The sequence below is a fragment of the Lontra canadensis genome, unplaced genomic scaffold, assembly GCF_010015895.1.
Source record: "Lontra canadensis isolate GAN:19392208 unplaced genomic scaffold, GSC_riverotter_1.0 scaffold7, whole genome shotgun sequence".
Taxonomy (NCBI): Eukaryota; Metazoa; Chordata; class Mammalia; order Carnivora; family Mustelidae; genus Lontra; species Lontra canadensis.
Genome location: NW_022631001.1, coordinates 21,250,616 through 21,269,202, shown reverse-complemented (window position 1 = coordinate 21,269,202; position 18,587 = coordinate 21,250,616). Strand labels below are relative to the sequence as shown.

Genomic DNA, 18,587 nt, shown 5'->3' with positions numbered 1-18,587 from the left:
ATATATGGAAACCCAACCCTAGGAAAAGTCCTCAAGAATTTAGCACCAGGAACTATTAACCACATGTTAATCATCCAGACAGACTGTTCTACAGGCCTGGTCTGTTGTTGGGAATATGGAGAGGAGAACAAGTGTAGAAAACAATGTCTATGACCTCAGCTCAAGCCCAGTTCACTAAGATCTTGTTCTATTCGATCCAAATCAGCTACTCCCATCCAAATGATGCTTCTCTCCCCATTCTGTGCATCCCTTCCTTTGAGGGCTTTGGGGTCAGAGAAATGACTCCAGGCTCTCCTACAACCGCCAGAAAGACAAGTTACCTAATTACACAGGGCCTCAACTTCCCTATCTGTAAATAGGGAAGAAGTAGCCCTAAAGTCATAAAACTTCAAGGATAAAATGGAGCATGGACAGCACTTAGCACAGTATCGGGTACCCAGCAACAGTAATTCCTTTTCCCTCTTTCTTCCAAACTATTGCTCCCTGGTCCCACCCCTCCCACTCTGGGGCTCTAGTCATTAGGCTCTACTCCCCTACAGTAAGCCACACAGCAGGTCTGAAGGGAAGTCTAGTTCAGAGGACAGATCCAGTAGAGTAGTGGGAAGAAAACATAGTGGCTACCAGAGGATCTGCGTTCAATTCCCTAACTCTACTACTTATACCTCTATAAATTTAACCTTGCTGAGCCTCAACAACTTCATCTATAAAATGGACTTAATATTCATTCTTACCTAATGGGATTACTGTGTTAATTAAAACAGACATGAAATCATTTAGTGAACTGTAATGTAACAATCATTAGCTTGCTATTGGGTCATAATCACTGGGTCATATACAGATGGACTCACTACCTGAAAGACAGGACCCAGAAGAGTTCACCAAATCCCAATACCTAAGAATGAAGGGAAACTGCTTAAAGTCAGAAAGGAAGAAACTCAAGGCAAATATAATTAAATTCTACTTAATGAACTAAAGAGTACATAAGGACCTTTCAACATTCAAATGTTGGTATAGGCTAAAAATATAAACAACTTCAAAAGGAGTTCAGCTACATTTTCAGATGAAAGGTTCATGACAATATTTACTGGATTTTAATATATCTGAAATACAAACTGATAATAGTTTTATTTATTTAATTATTTTCTTAAAGGTTTTATTTATTTATTTGAGAGAGAGATCAAAAGTAGGCAGAGAGGCAGGCAGAGAGAGGGGGGAAGCAGGCTCCCTGCCGAGCAGAGAGCCCGATGTGGGGCTCGATCCCAGGACCCTGAGACCACGACTTGAGCCAGAGGGAAAGGCATAACCTACTGAGACACCCAGGTGCCCCAATATTTTATTTTTTTTTAAAGTGTATTTATTTATTTGACAGACATAGATCACAAGTAGGCAGAGAGGCAGGCAGAGCGGGGAGGGGAAGCAGGCTCCCTGCTGAGTAGAGAGCTTGACATGGGGCTTGATCACAGGACCCTGAGATCATGCCCTGAGCTGAAGGCAGAGGCTTATTAACCCACTGAGCCACTCAGGCACCCCAAACTGATAATATTTCAGAACACCAAAGCATCTTAAAAATCATCCAGTGAAATAGCTATATTTTACAGAGAAGGAAAAATCCAGGGAGGTTAAGCAGCCTCAATATCACAATATTAGAGGCCAACCTGGGACTAGAACCCAGGTCCCCTGACTCCAAAGCCAGTGCTGTGTCCCCTAATTATGCTGCTTCTCAAATCACTAACATCTGTCACAGGCTGGAACTGAGAAGGGCACAGCAGAGGCATGGAGCCATGTGAAAGCCTCTGGCTCCATCTTAGATGAGAAAATTCCTGGACAGAGATCCATCTGAGAAGAAGATCCCAAAATGCTTACCTGTTTTGCTGCTGCCGAGGCCAAATCACTCTGCTTCAAATACAAAGGGGCAGCCACATTCCACAGCTTTTCTTGCAGGGCCTACACAGACAAATCAGGAGACACAGAACACAGAGGTCACCAAGACTGGTGTATCATTTGAAGCCTCTGTGTATGTTTTGCTTTGAAAATCTCCTGGGTCACGACTTCCTCTCAATCTTATTCTTTTAAGCTAGTAAACCCTGCCTATTATAGAGAAGGAGGAAAGCAAAGGCTGAACTTCTTCCCATTCAATCCAATTCCCCGCCCAAAGGCCCTATATCCAGATCAGACCAGTGCTTGCAAGCAGATGGCAGAAGTCACGCAGGTCTCACTAAAATGGGAGAGAAAGCCATGGCTCTCAGCCCTTCTTGTTCCCAGAGCCACTAGACTACTCTGGCAGCCCAGACCCAACTTCCTTGACTATGGTCCTTTTATTTTGCTCACTATCCTTTGAAGAGCCCCTCCCCTTACTGACATGTCACACCAGAAATCAAGAAGCTTTTCTACATTCTTCCCTCTCCCTCAATCTCTTTATGCTCAAAAGCATCATGCAGAGCCACAATTTTACCTTCCATCCCTCTCCTCACAGCTGTATGGCCCCAACTCTCATCTCTCTAAATCTCTGCTGTAGTCCCTAAAGACATAACCTAATGGCTTTATAGAAGATCTAGACTAACAATATCTAATAGAAATTAACACACACAATATATATAATTTTATATATTCTAGTAGCCACACTTTTAAAAGTAAAAAGAAACAGATGAAATTAATTTTGACAATATAGTTTACTTAACCCAGTATATTTAAGATATAATTTCAGTATAAAATTAGTATTCTAAAAGTTAATAGTTTACATTGTTTTTCATCCTAGTAAGGAAATCCGTGCGTATTTTGCATTTATAGCACATCTCAATTTGAACTAACATTTCACGTACTCAATAGTCACACGTGCCTGGTGACTATCCAGTTAGACAGCAGCAGGTCTAAACTATAGATAGAGAAATTTTTAAAGCATCCAAATCATACTACCCATAACAGTTATTGTTTCACTTCCAATCATTTTTTATATATATGCTTTTTATACAGTTGTAGTCTAAAAGCAGAATTGTGTATGCTTTTTTTTTTTTTTTGTACATAACATTACACTGGGGGCGCCTGGGTGGCTCAGTCGGTTAAGCCTCTGCCTTAGGCTTAGGTCATGATCCCAGTGTCCTGGGATCAAGACCCCATTGGGCTCCCTACTCAGCGGGAAGCCTGCTTCTCTCTCTCCTTCTGCCTGCTGCTCCCCTCACTTGTGCCCTCCCCACTCTGTGAAATAAATACATAAAATTTTTAAAAAAAGAAAGAAAGAACTGCTGAATCCACTAAAGTGCTTTCTATGCACTTTATGCACATAGTAATCACAAAATACAAACATAAAGGATCCAAACCAACCTTGATAAGAAGAAGTTGACACCGAAGATAGGTAGCAGAGAAGTCAGCGACTCCTGCTAGTTCAGATTGAAGTTCCCCAAGTCTTTGAAGATCCCTGCAGTAAAGAAAACCCCAAGCCCAACAGTGGATAGGGATAATGACAGCCATATAAAGATCAGGTCCAAAGCATTTTACCATTTTAGCAGCACCTGCATGGCTCAATGGGTTAAATGTTTGCCTTCAGCTCAGGTCAGATCCCAGTGTCCTGGGATCAAGCCCTGTGTCCCTCCCCCTGCTTGTGCTCTCTCTCTTGGTCCCTCTCAATCTCAAATAAATAAATAAAATCTTATTTTATTTATTTGACACAGAGAGAGAGGGAACATAAGCTGAGGGAGCAGGAGAGGGAAAAGCAGGCTTCCTGCTGTGCAGGAAGCGCAATGTGGGCCTCAATCCTAGGACCCTGGGATCATGACCTGAGCCGCAGACAGCCGCCTAACAACTGAGCCACCCAGGTGCCCAACAAATAAAATCTTAAAAAAAAAAAAAGAAAAGCATTTTACCATTCTACACTTAGTAAAATTGGTCATAAATTTTAAAACAATGACACCCAATGATGGAGTGGTTATAATGAAACTGGTTCACTCATGCTTTGATAACAGTTTAAGCTGATAAAATTCTTTTGTAAAGTAAAACTGTACCATTATAAAAGCCATACGTACTTTCAAATATTTTGATCAGTACCTTTATGCTGAGAAGTAATTCTAAGAGAAATATCCAACAGAAATGAAATGTTTTATGCCCCACAATATGTCACTATTATAGTGGAATATTCTACAGATGTTAAAATATAAAACGTCAATAAGGTATATGACCTTAACTATATAAAAACTGTATGTAGGAGAAAAATACAGCAAAGTGGTTTTCTGAGAGAGGTATGAGGGTTCTTTTTATTGTCTTCTCCCAACTGTGCTTTATTTTTCAAGTGTTTATATAAACAGATGAGTATTTTTTCTATTACCAGGAAAAAAAAATTAAGATATTGTAGTAGGCTTTGTTGGCTCCCTACCCAGTTAGCCATTCTTTACGTCTTCCTCACTTACTGAACTCTGATTTTGTTCAAGGCAAGGTATCCTCAAACTCATCCCCAGGTAGAGTCTGACTGAACTAAGCCAATTAGTATATGTCATCTCCCAGGTTATGTGACCTAAGTTGGCCTTCTCAGTCCTAATTGAAAGAGTTATACTCCATACTTGGAGCAGGCCTGATAGTAGTTTGTATGTCTGTCTCCATCTCCATCATGCCCTAGACTGAACAAGAGCACTTACGGTACTGACTGCCACTGGCAGCCATACTGTAACTCCAAAAGAAAAAAGCTTTGGGATAAAGCAAATGCTAAGGACAAGAAAAATCCAAAGAGACAGAGAACTGGGTCTTTAATAATATAAATGAACTACATGACCATACCATACTTAGAACTGCCTCGGATTTCTATTCATATGAGAAAATAAAAAATCATTGCAAGCTTGTTTGAGATAAGGTTTCCCAGATACCCGAAGCGAAAAACATCCTCACTGGATACTGGCATAGACAAAGTGATTGCAAAAATATAAAACCAAGCTGCCTGGAGGCAAGAAAATAGAAAGTGCCACACACAGGTCAATAGCTGTGTGGGGGCTGGAATTACTGATTTAAAATTTTTAATTTTTTGAATAGATAATACATACCTAGCTATACAATTAAACCAATAAGATAAGAGAATTCAAAAGATACTAAAGGATATGCAACTAACTTAGTTCACCTTCCTATAACAGGGCACCGCAAACCAGTACACCCTTCCCATAGGCAACCACCATTACCAGTTTCTTTCTTTCTCTTTTGGAGATAACACAATAGACCAACAAAAAAAATTATTGTTTTCCTTTCTTCTTTTTTGAGGAGAGGAGTGTGTGTGTGTGTGTGTGTGTGTGTATGCATGCATGCATGTGTGTGTATGACCTAATAATCCATCTCAGAAAGCATTCATGGAAAACTACCTTGTTTTTTAATGGCAACATCAAAATTTCATACAGAAATGATAGCTGTGGAAAATGTGATTTGGGTCACAAGGGAAGCGGAGCTGCAGGGTTGGCATAACATAGAAAGTTTCACAGTAGCCTATACAAAACTGTCTGTTTGACTAAGCCCCTCCCTCTAATACACGACTTTCTTAATAGCTAATGCTGCATCCTATGGACCTTGGTATCAGGAAGGAGATGCCCTGGGAAGAGACACAGAATGAATTACTCCCAAACTGACTGAAGAAATTGGGGCCTGTGGCTTATATATCATGTCTTGTGAGTTTGGGTGGCTTGAGAGGTTCTTGGAGAGCCTATTCATGCGTGGAATCCAGCACAATAAAAGGCAAGACCATCCTAGCTAACCGCACCTGTGAAACGCTGCACAGGTGGTCAGCTGGCCTCTCTCTTTCACATCTCCGATGTTTCCCTTGCAAAGGCAGCCCTGAATCACTCCATTTCTGAATGTTTCCTCTCGAGGAAGATTCTGGCTTCTGTTTTGATGACAGACAACACTGAGCAGCTGACTACACATGAGCTGGCGGCCGCCAGATAAGCTATTCTACAGCCCTAGCACTGAAGCAATTGTTCTCAACTGCACAGAACAAGATGTGATCCAAGCAACCATGGGAGAGCCGAACTACTGTACAAGCAAAGAAAGAAACTTGCTACTCCTGGACAAAATGCTATTATCCTACTGTTTCCTCTCTGTACCTCTTTATGCCCACAATCTTTGGGGAGCCTAAGTTTAAACATCCCTCAGGAAACTATGAACTCTTTAATGAGAAGGTACAAAGATCACCTTCTGTGTGCACTATACTAGGTGTGCTAGGTGTTTCCCTACTTGAGCCCATTTAATCCTGACAATGTGAATTGCAATTAATTGTATGTCACTGAGAATGAAAGGGAAGATCAGAGTTTAATCGGTTTGCCCAAGGTCACAGGATTAATAGTGGCAAAAATAGGCCTTGAACTCAGGTCTGTCTGAACTCCAAGTCTTTTCTTTAAACTATATATTTCATTTATTTATTTGTCATTAAACTCTTTCATTTATTTATGAACTACATCAAATACAGATGACACCAAAACCAATTTAAAACCAGACGCAAGGGTGCTTGGGTAGCTCAGTCATTGAGTGTCTGCCTTCTGCTCCAATCATGATACCATGGTCCTGGGATTGAGCCCTGTGTTGGGCTCCCTGCTCAGGGGGAGGCCTGCTTTTCCCTCTCCCACAGCGCCTGCCTGTATTCCCTCTCTCACACTCTCTCTCTGTCAAATAAATAAATAAAATCTTTAAAAAATAAACCAGATGCATATATATTTTTTAAAGATTTTATTTATTTATTTGACAGAGATCACAAGTAGGCAGAGAGGCAGTCAGAGAGAGGAAGGGAAGCAGGCTCCCTGCTGAGCAGAGAGCCCGATGAGGGGCTCGAACCCAGGACCCTGAAATTATGACCTGAGCCGAAGGCAGAGGCTTTAACCCACTGAGCCACCCAGGCGCCCCTAAAACCAGACGCATATTAAGCCACATTTCTACAAATGGGATTTGGGAGGGCAAAAGTGCCCTTGCCAGGAACATACACTTTAGCAATCCTTCATCCACATGATGGCAATAAGCATTTATAACATTTGGACAGGATTTACTTAAAAATATTAAGAGCATGTCTACTGTGTCAAATGAGTGGCAATTTAAATTTTATTATTTTTAATTTGTTTCACAACTTAAATTTTAAAAACAAAATTTCAGAAATAACCAACTGTTACCTAACCAACTGTTATTCTCAAAATACTTTCCACATGTCATGATGATGACCTTCACAACAATCCTATGACCAGCTACATAGTACTCTCAAATTACAGATGAGGGCGGACTTGAGGCCCAAGATCATGTACCTAGGAAATGATAAAAACTAAGGCTTGAACCAATTCCTTTGCATTTTACATTTCATTATACTAGACCCTTTGTGTCCTACAAACTGTTCATCAGAAACAGAACAGTGTGACCAGATGAAAGGAAGTGCTAGTTAGACCTATGTTCTAATCTATGACCTTGCCATTCTTGGTCCTGGACAGCCTTCTCCCTTCTTCACTTGAAGAACTTCTATTCAGTCTTCAGGTAACTGCTTAGCCATCTAAGGAGGGGCTAGGTTCCCCCCTTCTGTTTTCCTAGAGAACCCTGAACTTCCCATCTGCAGCATGGAAAGCACAATATTACAATTCTTGTTTCCCTAGCTACCTCCCCAACCAGGCTGTATGATCCCTTGCAACAAAGACTGTTTTGTTCACCACCGTGCCACTTCTGCCTAGCATATGACAAATACTCAAAAACCATATAACAAATGAATGACCCCCAGCTCTTTCACTCATTTAAAAATGGGGTACTTTTCATAAGACTGTTTCCAAATTCAACTCATAAAGCACTTAGAAGAGTGGGTACATAGTAAGCACTTTGAATAGACAGCAGCTCTTATTATGATCAAGGACAGCAGAGCCTTACAAACATCATATCTACATACATCTGGAGGTGTGATACAGCCAGAAGAAAATGCCACCTATAAAAATCTTAAAATCTTCATTCCTGTTTAACAGTTTTCAAGCATTTACTGAGCTCCTATATGGTACCCCAGGTACAATGAAGACAAAGCAGTTATGTCAAATTCTAGAAACAAACAAACAAATCATCTCCTGGAGCCCCAGCTGAAGCATACTTTCTACAGGTGAGATCCCATTAGATTAAATGACCTTTGGGATTACAACAAAGGTGATGGCTTGCATATGACAGTGAAGTTTGTTTTAAACTAGTACCAATAAGCAAGTGATCAGAGTCCTAATCAGAGAAACTTCTGTATGAAACTCTAATATTTCCCTTTTCCACAACTACCAAAAATGTAATTTCTGCAGAACCCCCAAGTCACCCAATCTAACAGGAATCATCTTCACTGCAACACGTCACAAAGTCTCAAATTTAGAGTCAAACAAAACCAGATTCAAAGCCTGGTTTTGCTACTTCTTAGCAAATTGCTTCACCTCCCCAAACTGTCATTTCTTCTCTGTGAAATGGTAACAATAACTGCAATAATGTTTGCAAAACAGAGTAAGTCATCAATAACTACTCCACCATCTGCTTTCCTTTCTGGATCTTTTACCGCCCTGGCCACCCTCATCAGAATGCACTCAAGTTAGAAACAGTATCCAGGACTGACCATAGCACTAGAACAGTGGTCTCACCAGCCTGAAGCCCAGCAGGACTACATGCAGACAAGTCGGACCAATAGGTGTTTACTCAGCACCCACTAATAGCCAGCACTGCATCTGATGACCAAATTGGCTTGCTTTTAGGCATTTTGTACTTGCTTTAGGGCCAACAGGATAAAAACTGTCAAAAACAAAACCTAAATGTTTACTAAGGTGGGGATGAGTCAGAAAGTGTAACTTATTTTCCTGGGCTTGGAGCCAACAACTTCAGATACTGGCCTCTAAAAACGAATCACTTTGTTAAGGGAGCGGGAGAAAAAAACATGACCGAGGCATCACTTCAGGGTCAGCCAACCTTTTCTGAAAAGGGTCAGATAGTAAATATTTTAGGCTTTGCAGACCATACAGTGTCCGTGGCGCTACTCATCTCTGCCACAAACCTTATTCACAAAAGCAGACAGAAACTGTTTTTGTTAAAGGCAAATGGATTTCAATTTGTTTCATATCATTCAAAACATCCTAATAAGGTCTGGAAGAGTCTGCTGGTTGTTCCCCAATATCCTCCCCTTCTTCTTGAGTATCAGAGTCACCAAATGTTAACTAAGCACTGGTCACCAGAACGAAGACTGCATTTCCTAGCTCCTAACAACAAGATACCGTCATTTGACTTAAGTTCTAGTCAATGGGATGTAAGTAAAATTAGAACATGCAACTTTGGGGAAGTGTCTTTAAAAGGCGGTAAGGTTAGAAATGATGATGCCCTTCTCCTGCTCTTTCCTTTTTTCTGCAGCCTGGAAAACAGAGGGATAGTCAGAGTTTGGATTTTTAGGCAGAGAACCTGATGCAGAAGATGGAGAAAGAATGCACATAAGGACCTGATAAACATCGTAGTTCTGCCCTCCCTGCAGGAAAGAATTAACCTTTCCTCCTAGATAAGCCACAGTTCTTTACATTTTCTGTCACCCATCCTAACTAATACACAAGGAGAGAAAAATTTAAAACAGCTTCTTTGTAACTCTTCAGCTTTGCACTCATCATCAAAGCGGTCATGAGCATGAAAAGCTTTTCTTTGTAATATGTTCAAACTCCAATCTAATGCAAATACAAACATGTCATAAAACTACGTGTGAGTGTAGGCCAACAGATCAGAAAAACTAGCCTGTAGCCGACACCAGAAATCAAAACAGCTCAGCTGAGCATAAGTGTAAAGTTTAACTCTGTCAAAGTAAAGAGATGGTCACCTCACCTGATGGTGAGCTCCAGCAGCTCCTGGGTTCCCTGAGGGTCCAGGTGCTGAAGACTGTACACTCTTTCAAGGCTCTGCTGCAGAAATTGATGGGAAGGGTCCTCATGAGGCATGATATTGGGGGAAACAGCCGATGACACTAGTTTTCTACCTGGTAACTAAGCAAACATAGTAGGGTTATAAGACCATCAAATTCTGTGGCTCAGCTTCTGGTAATACAAAGAAATCAGGACAAAAAAAAGGGAGTCAAACACAGGAAAGGGAAAACAGGTAAGGTGATTCTGTAAATAACCTTTCTCTCATTCCCTAGCTTCAGTGGGAGAAAGGGAGACAGAGAGAATACATATGGTTTACACAATACAACCACTTCAAGGAGAAAATGAAAAGAGAATGGATAATATTATGTTCTATTGCTAACTGAAGTAAATGAGGTAACCACAGAAATGGGACTAAAAATCAATCTGCTGTCACATTTATTTTTAAATTTCATTTGATCTTTCACTTCATAGGGCAATGATGGCTTATTACCAAATAAATTTACATAGCACGCTATAAAAACATTTTATAGGATGATAATTATAATTCTTGTTCTTACTGCTAAAAGTGCTTACCTTTCAAGAAAGGGATGGAAGAGAGCAAAGAGGATTTCACTTTTAATTTTGTACCTTATACACAGTTTAGATTTTCTAACCATGTACATATATTATTCTAAATAAAGTCCTTGGGAGTCACCTAAACAGGAATGAGTTAACACAAATGGAGAGCTTAGAGAAGTGTCTGCACACAGTCAGCTTTCAGTGTTTGCCATTATCCTCATGGTTCATAAAGTTTTTCTTTCTGTATCTCTAAGGTTTTAAACGTCACAAAGGTTTTATTATTAAAAAATAAATTTGTTGAGAATTTTGGCTTTATGTAATTGTTAAAATGTTGCACAATCTAATCCTTGGTCTAGAATATATTGTTCTAGATTCCTTTTTCTTGCCTAACATAACATCGTGAAGAACTCAGGGACATTTAGAATATGAATCTTCTTAAAAAGTAACGAATACAGAAGAAAAAGTACAAAACAGTGGGAGAGAGCCCAAGAGAGAAAGAGAATGAATGAATGTGTTTTCAGAGAAAATATAGCCTGCTCTTTGCTATTTAACAACCACAAAGGACCCAAAATTAAAACACCAAAAATAATGACAAAACACCAAAAATAATGACAAAAGTTGTTTTCAACATACCCTTAAGGCAGGAACAAGATGAGAAAGACTGTCTCGGAGGTAGGCATAGTGTCTGAAGGTATGATCTGAGAACAGTGCTGGCATTGTTGGACAGGTTTTGGCAGCATTAAAAATAAGAACCAAAACTGCAATGTCTGAGGGATGATTGGGTTAAGTAAACCTGGAGGTTTAAAAGGTTGACATTGGCCAGAATGAAGTGCCTCCAATTCAATCGTTTGCAATCATTAAAAATTCTATGTTTGAAAAATTTATAATATTGTATCACAAACATTGTATCATAAGTGAAAAAGCAGCTGCTAATATATACAGAGGATATGAGAGAAGCCATCTATTATCATATATTTGATGAGGAGATAAACTATGTTAAAAAAATAAAACAAGAACAAAATCCCAACACCAAGCCTTAAAAAAGAAGGAAATACACCAAAATACTAATGGTCGATTACTCTAGCAGGACTTTGCACGTTCAGTATGAAGTTTCTTCTTTCAATTTTTTGGACTTACTTTCTATGTATATTTTCTTAACAGAGGGAAAATCAGAAATTAAAAGGTAAACATAGTTTCCAATCTTCTCTATGTATCCCTGTGGAAGACCCTGTTAGTTGCCTACCCAATATCCATTCTTCCCTTTTTCCTTGCTAACAGAATACTGATTTGACACAAATATCCTCTAACTTTCTCCTTAGAATCTAGGCCTGATCATTGGACCTCCAGCAGCAATGCTGGACAAGTGAAAATGGCTGAACAGGAAAACAGAAGGAGTTTGGATCAGCAAGAATACTGTAGAGCTGCTATACTAGCAACAGACTCTGTACTTCCAAATTTCTTCTACCTTGGAGAAAAGTAAAAATCTTAATTCATTTAAGCTTCATTTGGGGGCAATCTCTTTTACTCACAGCCAAACATATTTCCTAAATAACAGAATCTCTCAACTGCCCAGAAAAGTATCCCAACGTTAGAGCCTTTCAAAAGTGTTTAATGTTTTTTTTTTAAAGTAAAAGTAAAAAGGGCCCTCAGATTTCTGAGCACTTCAATACATCATGTGAGGTTTGTGATAACATCTAGCCCGTAAGCCCCTTTCTGATGAGCTAAATTTCAAGCCGCTATAGTACTGTACCTTTAGAGGTAAGGTCTGGAATAAGCTTTTCTCAGAGGTAAACACGAAGTCAGACATTGATTAGTACATAAACTAAACAAACGGTTAAAAATTTCTCCAAACAGGGGCGCCTGGGTGGCTCAGTGGGTTAAGCCTCTGCCTTCGGCTCAGGTCATGATTCAGGGTCCTGGGATCGAGCCCCGCATCGGGCTCTCTGCTCAGTGGGGAGCCTGCTTCCTCCTCTCTCTCTGCCTGCCTCTTTGCCTACTTGTGCTCTGTCTGTCAAATAAATAAATAAAATCTTTAAAAAAAAATTTTCTCCAAAAAGTCTGAAAATAAAGAGAATGAAGAGAGACTACAATCGTCATCCTATGACAGCCAGTTATTTGGCTGATCTCTGCATCTCAGTAAATATCCCCTAAACCTCACCAACAATCTGCTGTAGAGCAGAAAGAACCATAGGAGACTGTGGGTGCACTGATGTAAATGTATTCCCATTACTGGAAAACAATCTAATTGCATGGCATGCTGCCCATGGCTGTCACAAACCCACTCAACTTGCATCGGAGGCAAAGTAATCCTGCAGACTAGCTCAACCCATCCCCTCTTCAGGCTGCAGATTAAGAAAGTTCATAAACTGGCGTCCCTTGGTGGCTCAGTCAATTAAGCATCTGCCTCTTGGTTTTGGCTCAGGTCACAATCTCAGGGTCATGAGATGGAGCCCCATGTCAGGCTCCAGGCTCAGCCTGGAGTTTGAGATTCTGCTCTTCTGCCCCTCCCCTGCTCGCTCTCACACTGTGCTCTCTCTCTCAAATAAATAAATCTTTAATAAAAGAAAAGAAAAAAGAAAGAGAGATAGAGAAAGGAAGGAAGATCGGTCATTCATAGACCTTAAAACCAAAGATGGGGGCACCTGGGTGGCTCAGTCATTGAGCATCTGCCTTCCCTCAGGTCATGATCCCAAGGTACTGTGATTGAGCCCCGCATCAGGCTCCCTGCTCAGCGGGGAGTCTGCTTTTCCCTCTCCCTGCTGCTCCCCCTACTTGTGCTCTCTCTTTATTAAATAAATAAGCAAAATCTTTAAAAATAACAACAAAATAAAATAACAAAGATGCCTGGCTTTGAATTCCACATGTGCTGCTTGGGGAGTTATTTAGCCTTTCTTTCTTTCTTTCTTTTTTTTTTAAAGATTTTATTTATTTATTTATTTGACAGAGAGAGGGAGATCACAAGTAGGCAGAGAGGCAGGCAGAGGGGGGGGGAAGCAGGCTCCCTGCTGAGTAGAGAGCCTGATGCGGGACTCGATCCCAGGACCCTGAGATCATGACCTGAGCCGAAGGCAGAGGCTTAACCCACTGAGCCACTCAGGCGCCCCTTATTTAGCCTTTCTAAGCCTCAGTCTCCTCATCTGCAAACTGGGAATAATACCTCCTTCCAGGGGTGTTTGGGAGATTTGCATATGTAAATATGCATATTTACATATACATTGTAAATGTATAAAGCATGAAATAGTGTGGAATATAATAGATGCTGAACAAATGGTTTAAAAACTAATAATAGTATTAAATAGCAAATGTGAATTATTGTGAAAACAAGAATGAAAGCTATGAATAACAACGATTAGGCTCCCTCGGAATATACTCTTAATTAAAAGAAATGAAAAAAATTAAACCTAGGACTGCCCCCTCCAAGATGCCAAAACAGCCCACCAAATCAGCCCAGTCTTTCCTAAGCAGAGGATACAAGCTGGATCATCCATGTCTGGTTCAGCTGTGTCAAAAAATGGATGTGTGCTCAGGAGCTCTGGCACCAAGGGAAGCACCAGGGTTGGATGCCGACTTCCCAGAAACTTTAAGCACCTGAAACAAAATGAGAGTTCGCCTTAATAACTTAACAAATGCTTTAAAAAGTACCGGGGATTGGAATCAGAAAACCTGATTCAGAAATGCAAATTCCCAACCACCCATTTTTGGTAACCTCTATGACCTCAAATAAGTCATTCAATTATTCTGGAACTCAGTTTATCTAAAAAAAATTGCTATTATGAAAATTAAAGAGCTGGTATGGCATAAATTACTACCGATTATTTAACCAATAGCTATTTTCTCCAAATTCCTTGCCAAGAGAACACTGATTTTACTCAAGTCAGGCAGGTGCTCAGAGAAGGGAGACTCAGCCTGAGGGCTCAAGCACCAAGTGGTTTAAACTTTACTACCTTTGCAGGTAGTAAAGTAACCCATTTCTGCTCAAAGGAACAAGAAGGGAAGTCTGGTGGGGAGCTACTCAGGAATGTTCTCCTAGACAAAAAAAGAAATGTGTGAGAAGGAATGCCCTTTCCTTTCTGCCTTAAGATACTGTCTTATGAGGCAGCCATCCTGCAACTATGAGAAAAATGCCAAGAGAATTGCAGAGAAACCACAGTGTTAATAACCCTGTTAAGCTGTTAAATGACCAATCCTATAACTGACTTCCTGATTTGTTATGCCAAAAATTTAGACTTCATTGTTTAAACCACTTTTAATCAGATTTCCTATTACTTGTAGGCAAAAGCACTATAACTGATATCCTGGGTGAAGTTCTGAAATCAGAAGTGACCTGACCTGAAACATGAAAATGAGTAACTGTGTGGCCTTGGGCAGAAAGGCTTCTCACCTACAAAATGGGATTAAAAAATCCTTACCTCATAGAGTTGCTATAAGCATTAAATGAGATAATGAATAAAAATTACTCAGCAAAGAGTCTGTCACAGAGTAAGAACTCAATTAGGTATTATTAAGTAGCTATTAGTTAACTATTATGATGACATGAAAACCCTTTATAAGCCATGGCACTACATGGCTTATATCACTACATGGCACTGGTAACTAAGCATTTTTATTATCATTTTTTAAGTTCTGTTTTAGAAGGTGTGCCGAACTGAAAAGAAATATAAATCCTTAACTCTATTCTTGTGGAGTTTATAATTCAGCTGGGGCAAAAATGATGAACACTACAAGGTAATGAACTATCAAATGAATGATACTCCCCTGCTTTCCACTTGTCAAAGGTAGAGGAGATCACCATGATCAGAAGTTTCACAAAGGAGAAGGGACTTCCTTAGGGACTGAGAACAAACAGACTGGCAATAGAGAGAAAGCAAGCACCAGGAACAAATTCATGGATATATGGAGTAGGATAGGTATCCCATTTAAAACATGTGATATTGTTAGGAAAGTATACTTTTCCCCAGTTCTGCTTTTCCTTCTATGTGAAAAGAACTGAATGGCTACTTTTCTGAACTCCCAGCCCTTTTACTCACTGTGTTTCAGGGGACATTGTAAATCTTGTAGTCTGGCCTCTAGGTGCCACCCCTTTATTTTATCTCCTATTTTGTTCAGGTCGCTCAAGCATCTGGGCCTCTCTGAAACTGGACTTCAATTCTGATTTGTAATATTTTTTCTAATTATCTATCTACCTACGTACCTACTTACATATTCCCTACTTCTTTCCCTCCTGCTATTTGAAAGCTAGGCCTCTGAATTGAATCCGTTTTTAACTCTCCATAGCACCAACACAGCAATTGGGTTATAGAGCCAAGTGCTCCAAGCATTTGCTGAATGAACTAAAGCTATATAAACATAACAAACTACCTCCCCTCCAGGTTTTCATTTATGTATCTACCTTTAAATATGTCTTAAAAACATGCCACTGTGATTATTCCTTCCCTCTTTTATCACATCCTTTTTTGGTATTTCTAAATAAAGCCACCATTCGTGGGAAGAAATGAAAAATCAAATGATTATTAGAATAGGCAACTTCAAAATCCTCTGGAGCACTACAAACACTACAAGATGAAGGAGCTTTTGGTCTACAGTCAGCAGTAAAGACAGTCTTAAATAAATACTCTGGGTGAACCAAATAACCACCTGTCTTACTATAAGGCAAGAAGAATGTTCTGTGAAACACTCCATAACAATCCCTTCCATCAAGCAGAATTAATCATTCCTTCTATGTCATCCCAGATACAGACACTGACACCAGTTTTTCTCCCTACTACAACCCCCACACCCCAAGGACTGAGTGCTCCTTGAAAACTCCCCTGGTGTTTTCAGTCTTAAATAGATCTTGCAAGTACCTGATCTGACCCACAGTTTTTCTACTTTTAGTAACAAATTTTTTCGGAAAATCCAATAAACTATACCATTGGAGTGATCTCATCACATAAGCTCACTTAAATACGTGGAGCACGATTACAAACATTTTATAATAAATGTCTGCAAGTAGTTCCTCAAACAGCAATTCATGAACAATGTTAATTTTGACTCTAGTCAGTAAAGGTAGGGGTAATCAAGGAAAAAAATGAAGTGGTTTTCCATCTGTAGACAAAGTGCCAGTCCTGCCTCTCATCTCTACAATGACAGCTATGATCCTGTAGATAATGCAAAATAGACAAAGAAGTGATTAACAGGATAGAGGAGCAAAAGGAATCTAATCAACTCATCTCTGCCTGCAGCACTTACCACAGGGCTGGGCACATAGTGAATGTACAGTAGCAGGGCACATACCATCTGCTAAGAGGATGGATGGACAAATAAATAAAATAAACAAATAATCTAAAATGGGATAGTGAATTTAGGAATCAGACTCCTGAGAGTTAAGCTGAATCAGGTTGCTAGACTGAAGGCAAACTAAGGGCCATACCATCAATCTATGATGATCTACTACTGGATAATTCAATATACATTTACCACATTACTGGACTCAGTGAGCAAATGAGCAAAAAAGTCCTTACTTCCATATGGAGTCCCTATCAGTAGGGTACTTGGTTAAATTTTTCAGCAGCTCCACCAGTGCAAGATGAATCCCTTCTTTGGTTGAAACATTAGTACAGCACAAAAGTTCGTGAAGAGCCTCTCGAATATCTCTGGATGAATCCTTTAAAAAAAAAAAAGTAATAATAATAATAGTAGCAATCACTGTGAATTTGCTATTACAGGAGAGTGTACAAGTTACAATGGGACTACAAGGTAGAGTCTCTGAATTTTCTTGGAGGCGAGAGGCTAGGAGTTGAGAAGACTTCACTAGAAGAGGTAACGTTTGAATTCAGATTTGAAGACTTCATTCATTGGCTCATTCATTCATATAAATAAAGCTTGTGGCCAGGGCAGAGTAAATAAAAAGACAGTATTACAAGATGATGTTGGAGAGATGGCCCCTTCCCTTCTCAATATCTGCTCTACCTCACCAAAATGACTGGAAAAGGTCACCAACAACTTCTTAAAGCTAAAAGATATGGATGCATATCAGTTCTATTCTTCTTGACGATCTCTGTAGCATTTGTTGTCAGTTTTTTAAAACTTTTTTATACAGATGTTTTGAAATATATACAAAGTAGAATTAATAAATTCCTCAGTTTCAACAATTAACTCATAGCCAATCATGTTTGATCTAAACTTTTACCCACTCCGCACAACTAGATTATTTTGAAGTCAGTCAGAGAAATCACAGCATTTCGTTGGTAAATATTTCCATAAATATATTTTAAGATGATTCCTTATTTTTAAAAATCACAAAACCCATATCCTGCCTAAAACTGTAATAACTGCTTAATATCAACTATCCAATGAGTACTCAAATTCCTCTGACTCAAAAAGTTTGTTCTAGTCAGGAACCAATTAAGGTCCACACATAGCAATGTGGCAATATGTTCCTTAAGCATCTTTTAATATGTAAAATCACTGTATATCTCACACTCTCCCCGTATAATTTCTTCTCTGTATATCCTGCTATGATAGTTAAGATTTAGAAGCTTGATCAGATTCACGTTCAATTTATTTTGTAAGACCATCTCACAGGGGTACGGTATACTTCTCTCAGGAACTATATGATGTCTGTTTCTCTTTTGTGAAGTTAGTAACCACTGGTGATCACTGCCTAGATCTACGAATTCAATGAAGTTGTAAAACAATGATGTACAAATCCTATCTATCATTCTTTAATTTATTAACTAGAATACTTCTAAGAAGAGAAACTTCCCCTTATCAACTAGCTGGTTATCATGAAGTTCAGTTTGGGACTGATAGTTCAAATGGGAAAAAGAAGGATTAATGCTTGATTCTTTAATTTACCAGTTTCTAAAATAAGAAGCTGATTACTAAACATCTTCCAAAGATGACTAATGCAGTGTTTTGTTTAAATATCATTACAAAATCATGCATTTAAACATACTTGCAGTTAACAGTTCTTAATGATGTGTTATAACCCTTAATGATGTGTCTCCTGGGTCTTTCTGATATGATCCTAGAGGTCTTTGATAGCTAATAACTGCTTTCTGTATGATAAGGTAGTACAAGCTCATCTTGTTACATTTCCTGCACTAGACCTGGAATCAGCCATTTCTCTCAGGAATTTTGGTACCTTTTAGTGGAAATGAGATCGCCAAAGCATTGTTTTAAGTCAGGTTTACTGATACAGAGTTTTCATTCTGT

At 39.4% G+C, this 18,587-nt stretch overlaps 1 protein-coding gene across 2 annotated transcripts in view; it reads right to left on the bottom strand.

The window, feature by feature from the left end:
• The window catches only part of INTS4 (integrator complex subunit 4), a 108,646-nt gene that overhangs the window by 16,916 nt on the left and 73,143 nt on the right, over positions 1–18,587 (bottom strand). For both annotated transcript variants that reach the window (XR_004382146.1, XM_032852984.1), the window contains exons 12-17: positions 16,892–17,034; positions 13,864–13,979; positions 11,025–11,158; positions 9,796–9,953; positions 3,319–3,412; positions 1,864–1,944 (exon numbers count right to left, since the gene is read on the bottom strand). Coding sequence is in view for 1 of the 2 variants with exons in the window: in XM_032852984.1 (XP_032708875.1) it covers positions 1,864–1,944; positions 3,319–3,412; positions 9,796–9,953; positions 11,025–11,158; positions 13,864–13,979; positions 16,892–17,034 (726 nt within the window). In the remaining variant the exon portion in view is untranslated. The remainder of the gene's footprint in view (positions 1–1,863; positions 1,945–3,318; positions 3,413–9,795; positions 9,954–11,024; positions 11,159–13,863; positions 13,980–16,891; positions 17,035–18,587) is intronic.